General features: G+C 42.7%; 1 protein-coding gene across 1 annotated transcript in view; it reads right to left on the bottom strand.

Annotated features, from left to right (window-relative positions):
* Positions 1-676: 676 nt before the first annotated feature.
* Positions 677-9,148, bottom strand: part of enpp4 (ectonucleotide pyrophosphatase/phosphodiesterase 4) — a 44,974-nt gene continuing 36,502 nt past the window's right edge. The window contains exon 4 of the mRNA XM_072251468.1: positions 677-3,603. Within this exon, the coding sequence (XP_072107569.1) occupies positions 3,236-3,603 (368 nt within the window). The 3' untranslated portion in view covers positions 677-3,235. The remainder of the gene's footprint in view (positions 3,604-9,148) is intronic.

The raw sequence follows: 9,148 nt of genomic DNA, 5'->3' as shown, positions 1-9,148 counted from the left end.
GCGGACTGGGTGGTGGAGGCATCAGGATCTTTCTCCCATTCAATCACAATTGGTGCAATGTGGTCCAGTTTCTACATTAGTAAGTTTTCATTTGGTTTTGCTTATTCACTTAATAGATTCTGACTGTACAGCTGGAGATTTGCCATGTGTGAATTGCATAAACAAATCAACATACAACGTTAAAAGGTAGTTTCTTTAACTTGCATTAACTTGAAATGACTCTGGAGCATCAGAGGTACCTAACTTTTCATTTGGATTTAATATCCAAGTACCCCTCAACATCATAATCAGCTGCTACAACACTGGGCAAGATTCACAGCTTACATAGTTAGATATACAACACAAGTTTATTTTGCATGTATTCAAATCTGATAAGACATCCAAAATTACAAAATGCTAGTTGCCTCCTATTTTTCGGACAGACAAAAATGAGTGTTGCCTATGTAATTTATTAATCATTTGTAAGGCTAACAACAATGAACACAAATGGAGAACACCCTTGTGGTAGTGTCTTGTCACTTGAATCTCCTGGGCAAATAAACTGTCAGGGTGAATCTGTGAGAACAGTTTCAGTTTGTTTCGTTTCCACATCCAAGTTCCATCTATTGTAAATGGGCAATTACCTCACTGATGTGACATATCCATATATTGCAAAAAAAAAATCAAAACCAGAATCTGCTATTTACAAAAGTAAAATATTTATTAACCACTTTTTCAAAATTCAAATACATGAGACAGATAAGTGGCAATTCCTGAATGCATTGTTCTCTTTAGCTTGTTTTCATAAATCTTTCTTTTTAGATCCAAAGTGGACTTATCTGGAAAAAATATTTACAGTTTATCTTCCTATTATTTTAAAATCACCACATATTTGTTACAGTAGTCCATTTAAATTCAATTAGACACAGCTGTCTTCAACTTTCAATAATACAGGTAAAATGGTAAGGAGTGGTTAGTTTTAAGAATCAGTGCCATATCTTGCACCAAAGTTGGTTAACAACCAGTGAGGAAGTGCTGATTGTGCTGGTTTAGTTTACTGGGTGCTGGGCAGGAGGAAGGCCAGAGACAAAGAATAAAATTATACGTTCCATTTGTTTGATTCTATTTTCTTCATGCTCATATTTATTTTCATTTGGCTTTTCTAACAAACTGGAAGTAAACACACTATATATTGTAAAATAGAACTATAAAAAATGAGACAGTTTTCAAAGGCTCAAGATGGTACCTCACTGGCATGAGATATCTCTAAGACACATGCATTTTAACTTTTAAAGTGGTTTCCTTTGGAAGCATATCTTTGCAATATTGAGCACTTAGATCTTTGCACTCAAGTAGTCCCTATTTAAGAGGTTGGTTAGTCATGAAAAGATTGCTATTTGGAGTATTAAAGTGATGTAACACTTTGACAGACACAAGTATAAATTTTGCTGATTAGAGATTAATTATTTCTTGATAGCTATTCAAATGCTATCTAAGTTAAAATAGAATGAGAATGCTCTCATTTTTTTAAAAACATCTGATTATAAACCCTGACTACCAATATAACAATATAAACCAGACAGTAATCGTATACCTTGGCCTAGTGCACTTGAAGAGAACGTTTGGTATACTGTATAACATGGTCAGTACATTACTGATTCCACCCCCCCCCCCCCACCACCCCCAGAGCTTTGCACTCCATTATAGAAACATGGAATCTATTGGAGGTCAGTCTGTGACATATAAATTCCACACAGGCTTTATTTTAATCATTTGAAACATCGTGACACTTTCCATCTAATACTGAAATAATGAAGGAAGTATAATTTAATCCTTAACCACTGTGTCAAAGCCACTACACATCATTGCTTGTTAATTTTAGCTCAAAGTTTCAAGGAATTTGGATACTTGCAGCTAAAACTTAATAGGATACCACTTTAAAAATAAAATTAATTGGCATCAAAGTACATTGCAATTAGAAGCATTAAATCTTAAAGACAGCTTGACTATAACAGTAACAATGGAAAAGCACATTTACCTAGTTGCCTAGTTTTCATAATAGATAATTTGATTAATATTTTAAACTTTATTTAAAACACTTGGTTCTAGTACTTTTGATAATCTAGAAATACAACTTATTTTCCCATTACATAAAAATTAATCTCAAATCTGCCTAAAATTATCTGACTAAAATCTTTACTGTAAGACGATATGACATAGGTGCAGAATTAGTCCATTTGGCCCACTGAGTCTGCTCTGCAATTCTGTCATGGTTGATTTATAATCCCTCTTAACCCCATTCTCCTGCCTTCTCCCCAAAGCTTTTGACTCCCTTATTAATCAAGTACCTATCAACTTCTGCCTTAAATATACCCAATGACTTGGCCTATACAGCCATCTGTGGCAATAAAATCCACAGATTCATCACCCTCGGGCTAAAAATTTTTCCTCATCTCTCTGTTCTGAATGGACGTCCCTCAATTCTGAGGTTGTGTTCTCTGGTCTTAGACACACCCACTATAGGAAACATCCTCTTCACATCCACTTTATCCAGACCACTCAATATTCGACAGGTTGCCAAGAGACTCCCCCCCCGCCGCCCCATATTTTTCTAAACTTCAGTTTTACCAATCTTGAGACAATCAAGCAACTTCAAATAGTTAAGAATATTCATCGACTCTTGGCAAAATTTAACTCTTTAATCACCAACAGATCATAAAATGTTTAAACAAACAACCTAGCACTCCAGGAGTACTAGAGCTATCTGTGACTTCTCAAAGTGCCCAAGCTAAAATAACTCTCACAAATGCAATTTTTTCCTCCATTCTGCATTCCTTCAGTTTAACCCTTGCCTTGCTGAATTACAGATCCTATACTTAAATAATCTCAGCATTTCCAGGTGAGCATCAGACCTTATTGTTCTTTTTGAAGTCACATAACCTGTGCGTAAGCTCTTGCAGTTCTGATATATCAATAATGACTTGATGCAGATAAATGCCATGAAGTAAACAAGCACAATGACTGGGAGAAATTACTTCACCTTACTAAATCAAAGGGGATTTGCTCACTGCTTGCTGCAAAGTTATCTCACATTTTGGATGATTTGTTTTTTTTTGTATGACTTTATCATGCATGATATTGAGGAGTTCCTCAACCTGAGAGGTGGATGACGTAATCATGTTAGCTTTTGTCGTCCTAAGATGATAAATATATTTTACTGTCGACAATTACAGTTAACTCTTTAGACACATTGAAATTAGTCTATCAAAGGATCATCATCGTCGTCATCCTGTAGCTGGAGACGTGCAAATGCACGCCGAGGCGTTGCTCGTTTTTTCAGTAGTATTAGAAGGCACAACACTGTAATCAGTATCATCAAGGACCCAATCACAATTCCAATCACATCAGGCAGGCCCACACATGACTCACTTGCCAATAAGCATCGCACGTTTCCGAAAGTTCCGTTGTTGGGCTCCTCCTTCAGTCCAAGGACCCGGCACATCAGCGGATAGATATCAATGTTGTTGATGGAGTTTATTTTATAACCTCTTTTAAAAACTGGTCCATAAGCCACCAGAAGTGGATGCATGCTGGGTAAAGCATTATCGTAACCATGGTCACCCACTGATGAGAAATGTAAAATATCATATTTATTTTCCATTCATTGAGAATAACAAGTTAAAATATTTCTGTGCCCTGCAGCAGGTATTTCATAGAATTTGTCCAAATGTTTACCTTTTATGCTCCTTTTGCTTTGTTTAACACTACCAATATTTTGTTTTCTCTTTGGACAACATACCCACCTTCCCTTCAGTGCATCAATGTTCCCCACATTACAGTGAATGACACTTTCTTATCACTTTCTAAAGAAGTTTCCAATGGTCTGTAATTATTAATAAAAAGGAGTCATTTTTATTTCATAAACTTGAGTTTATAATTTAGCCTCTCCATCCCAAAAATGAGGAACTATTACTAACTATGCTTTAAATTTGGAAGTCCTCTATTGGATTAGCTTTCAGTCTTTGACTTTATAGAAGAGCCTCTCCCTACCCCTGACTTTGTTTAGCAGGACTGTTGTATCCACCCAGAAGATACTCTCCACCACTCTTCGACTCAGCAAGAATGGCAAATCTCCCCAGTGCATGCCCTTATCACATTCTCATATGTTGGCCTCTCCACCCCAAAACTATGATAAAGTCGTGGCAGCAATTCCAACGGTCCTTGACTGTAGTTCATGGCACATTTTTCTTCCCAGCAGTAAGTTTTCTTGTACATTCAATGCTACATAATATTAAATGTTTTAATCCTTGATCTATGATAAAGGTACTGAAAGCAGCTTCAGTTCCCACTGAACTAGGTTGATAATATTTAAAATGCAGGTCTGTTAGTTTAAGGTGAGAGGCTAGGTCAAACTTATTCACTGTGGAATCTGCAGATCTCGAAATTTTTAGCTTTTTAAGTATACAAGTTGTAATATTTTGACATTAAAATTAAAACACCGTCAGAATTTACAATGATTGTAAGTATTTTTAAAACATTAAATGATCTATCAAGACATTGAAAAGGATCAAGTATTAAAAGACTTGGAATACTTCAACTAACTGAATCCTGGTGGCCACCCATTTTAATTCTACTTCCCATTCCAACATGTTGGTCCGTGGCCTCTACTGCCACGAGGCCACTCTGAGGTTGGAGGAGCAACTCCATATTCTGTCCGGGTAGCCTCCAACCTGACGATGTGAATATCGATTTATCTAACTACTGGTAATTTCTAACACCCCCCCTCCACTTTTCCATTCCTATTCTGGCTCCCCTCTTACCTCTTCTCTTCCCCTCTCTTCTCCCTGGTGCCCTTTCATCCTTTTCTCCCATGGTCCACTCTCCTGAATCAGATTCCTTCTTTTTCAGTCTTTTACTCTTACACCTATCGCCTCCCAGCTTCTCACTTGATTCCACCGTTACCTACCTACCTTCCCCCTCACCTGGTTTCACCTATCACCTGACAACTTGTTCTTCCTTTCCAGTCATGGCCCAAAACACTGACTGTTTATTTCTTTCCATTGATATTGCCTGACCTGCTAAGTTCCTCCAGCATTTTGTGTGCTTTGCAGACATAAACTGGTACGACCTGGCACATAATGCTCTTGGTAGATACTTCTGCGGCTACATCTCTCGCTAAAATTGTTTTCTTTGCTTTTCTATATACTGTGAGTTTAGTGACACCCTTGCACAAAACTGAAAATTCACGCTGTGACGAGAGTACACATAGATTAAGATGTTAACTGTCCTGTGCTGGCACCAGTGATCAGCAGTTGGTCTGCCACCTGTCTTCAGGAGAAAGAGAGATAAGGAAAACAATGGAGCAGCATTTGGAGATGTTAATGAAGGGACGGAAGGAGAGCTGTCAAGATCGGCTCCCCTTTGAACCCTGAACTGTTTGAAGTGATGGACAGGCGATACCCCAGTAGGGGGATAAAAAGGGACAGGTTCGCTAAGGCAAGACACACACGACACCACGAGGTAACGAGACCCTGGAAGCCGTGCGCCTCCCACAAGTTGGTGGGAGTTTTGGAGGGCTGTTCGCGGGACCAAGCCATAGACGCACAGGGTGGAAAGGTACAATCGGCGGGAACCTGGTGTGTGTCCGCCCTTGCCTGGGTGCCAGGTTCACCACGGAGAAACGATCGTATCTGGAAACAGAGGGGTCACAGTCGGTGACCTCAGAAGACATCACAAAGGGCTCGCCCGAAAGCTGGCTGCGAACAGTATCGAAGGTCTGTGTGGAAGCTGTTTGAATATTCATTCGTTTTTGCTCTCTCTCTCCTTCCCCCCACTGTCCATCGCCACGGCAGTGATTACTGTGAACTGAACTGAACTCAGTTGAACTGAACTTTGCGTCACTTTGAAACTGGTCATTTACCCCTAGACGACGATAGAGCTTGATTGATCCTGTTATCCTAATTCTGTGTACATGTGTCTTTATCATTGCTGAACTGTTGCATTTATTATACTTTTGATTAGAGTACTGTGTTGCTTGTTTCTTTAATAAAACTTTCTTAGTTCCAGTAATCTGGACTCCAACTGAGTGATCCATTTCTGCTGGTTTGGCAACTCAGTTACGGGGTACGTAACATAAGTGGGGTTCTCGTCCGCGATTTTGAACGCTAAATTTGGGACGGAGTAAATTGATTGGGTTAAAATTCCTGAAAGAAGAAAAGACAACAGCAGAAATGGAGGCTGAGGAATTTATAAAGGCGCCGACCTTGGAGGCATTAGAGGATGCCAGGAAAGCGGAATAGGCAGCTGTGGCCAAACGGCTGAATCTTGTTAAGGGGAAGTCGACAATGAGGAGAGAGGAGATACACAGAGCTATCGTAGAGCACTATGTATCTAAAGGTGTGTTTCCCCAAGGCGAGCTGGAGGTGGTGTCTATTGAAAAACCTGCTGGAGACGCGAGTACAGGTGCAGCTTGAAAAACTGAGACTCAAGCACGAGTTCCGGGTACGGCAGTTAGAACACGAAGAGAAGCAGTTAGAAAGGCAGGAGAAAGAGAAACAGTTAGAAAGGCAGGAGAGAGAGAGAGAGAGAGAGACAGTTGGAGCGAGAAGGGAGGCAGTTGGAAAAACAGAGGGAAAGGGAATTTGAGCTGGAGAAGTTAAAGATAAGGGCAGAGCAGGGGCCCATGCCGAACCAAGGTGGAGGGTTCAGGGAGACCCAGGATGTTAGGCTGGTTCCCCCATTTGACGACACCGATGTGGATCAGCACTTTCTCCATTTCGAAAAAGTTGCTACAAGTCAGGACTGGCCGAGGGATAAGTGGGCTGTTTTGCTTCAGAGTGTACTGAAAGGGAAAGCCCAACAAGCTTACTCAGCTTTGTCCGCGGAAGATGCCCAGAGGTATGATGTGGTGAAAGAGGCCATCCTCAGGATTTATGAGTTGGTCCCGGAGGCATACCTGCAGAGGTTCCGGAATGCGAGGAAGCAGTGGGATCGCACGTATTTAGAGTTTGCCCGTGAGATGCAGACATATTGTGAGCGTTGGTGCGCCTCGAAGGGGGTAGATGGGGATTATGACAGACTGCTACAGCTGATCCTGATTGAGCAGTTTGAAGGTTGTGTCCCTGAGGGTATGAGACCCTACCTAGATGAGAAAGAGGCAGCCACGTTAGCCGCAACTGCTAACATTGCATAAAATGAAGTTTGCCCCGAGTAAAGGCTACCAGAAGGGTCCTCAGGACGGCGGGGAGAGTCTGCCAGAAAAGTCAGTAAGTAAGCTGGGGACTAGTGAGAAGGATAAGGTAGACTGGGAGCAGTCTGGTAGGAAGTCTCCTGGGGTCGTCTGTTATAATTGTGGGAAAGTCGGACACTTTGCGTCCAGGTGCTTTGCCCCAAAGAAGGAGACGGGAAAAGGAAAAACGGGGGTTCCGACTGGCTGTATTGAGCCGGCAAACCAACCTCCAGGAGAGAGAAGGTCGGATAAAGTTCAGGAAGGGCGTGCGAGGTTTATCTCGGCCGGATTGGTGTCGGTGAAGGAGGGGTTAAACCCAGTTCCAGTACAGATCTGGAGAGACACGGGAGCTTGTCAGTCACTGATCTTGAGGAGTGTTTTAGATTTTAGTTCAGAGACCGAAACTGGGGAGGTCAGTGTGATCAAAGGCATTGGAAAAGGGACTGAAGCCGTGCCTTTGCACCAGCTACACCTACAAAGCAACTTGGTCTCTGGACTAGTCACGATCGGGGTGAGGCCTGAATTACCGATGAAAGACATGGAAGTCTTGCTCGGTAATGACCTCGCCGGGGGAATTGTGTTCCCAGCCGTGAGATTGACAAGTCAGCCTGCCAGCAATGAGGCCCCGCCCATGGACTCGCAGGTTTATCCCGTTTGCGCAGTAACTCAACGGATGTCGAGGAAGGCTGCAGAGGCTGATATACAGCTAGCTGAGACGTTTCTGCCAGCCTTGTACGAGGAGGGGGTAGAAAGTGAAAAGAAGGAGTGTGGTGGAACAAGAGGAGGTGAGGGGGCTGAGGCAGACTTAGCATTAGCTAGGAAGGACTTTATACAGGCACAGGAGCGAGACGAGGAGCTGATGGATTTGGCGGAGACAGCTCTCTCTGACGCAGAATTAAAAAGGGAGCCAGTAGGCTATTATGTGAAGGAGGGAGTACTAATGAGGAAATGGAGACCACGTACTGTGCCCGCAGATGAGGAGTGGGGAGTTGTACACCAGGTGGTAGTGCCGAAAATTTATAGGGGCGAGATTTTTAACCTGGCCCACAAAGTACCCCTCGGTGGACATTTTGGGGTGAGGAAGACAGTCGACAGAATTATGAAAGAGTTTTACTGGCCGAATATGAGGAAAGATATTGTTGAATATTGTAGGCGATGTCATTTATGTCAGGTAGTGGGAAAGCCAAATCAGGTCCTGCCTAAGGCGCCCCTTCGACCGATACCCGCTTTCGGGGAACCTTTTTCTCGAGTAATTGTGGATTTTGTCGGTCCCCTGCCCAGAACTGCAAGTGGGCGGGAGTATGTGATGACTATGATGTGCGCCATCACCAGGTTTCCGGAGGCGGTGCCCCTGGCAAGCGTAAAGGCTCCCGCAGTGGTAAAGGCCCTTGTGAAATTTTTCACTACGGTGGGGCTGCCCAGGGAAATCCAATCGGATCAGGGGACTACTCTTCACATCTCACACATTCCGACAGATGTTGGATGAGATGGGAGCAAAGCAGATTTTGGCCTCCGCGTACCACCCTGAGTCACAAGGGGTGTTGGAACAATTCCACGCCACATTAAAGACCATGATTAAAATTTACTGTCAAGAAAACGCTAGGAGCTGGGATGATGCTTTGCCCCTCCTCTTATTTGCCGTGAGGGACACGGTTCAAGAGTCATTGGGGTTCAGCCCATTCGAGCTCGTCTTTGGTCAGCGGCCCAGAGGACCCCTGACCTTACTAAAAGAGCAATGGTCCAGTCCGGCAGTCCAAGTTAATGTGACTGATTACGTTTTAAAATTTCGTGAGAGGCTTGAAAGGATCTGTGACCTTGCCAAAGAAAATCTGCGACACTCCCAGACTAAAACGAAAAAATGGTATGATAGGCGAGCCCACGAGAAAGTGTTCCAAGTGGGCGATCGGGTCTTAGTTCTGTTCCCAGTGGTGGCCAACCTCC

This window comes from Mobula birostris, chromosome 2 (assembly GCF_030028105.1).
Source record: "Mobula birostris isolate sMobBir1 chromosome 2, sMobBir1.hap1, whole genome shotgun sequence".
Lineage (NCBI taxonomy): Eukaryota > Metazoa > Chordata > Chondrichthyes > Myliobatiformes > Myliobatidae > Mobula > Mobula birostris.
Note: the sequence above shows the minus strand (reverse complement) of the source record. Positions and strands in the feature narration are given on the sequence as shown.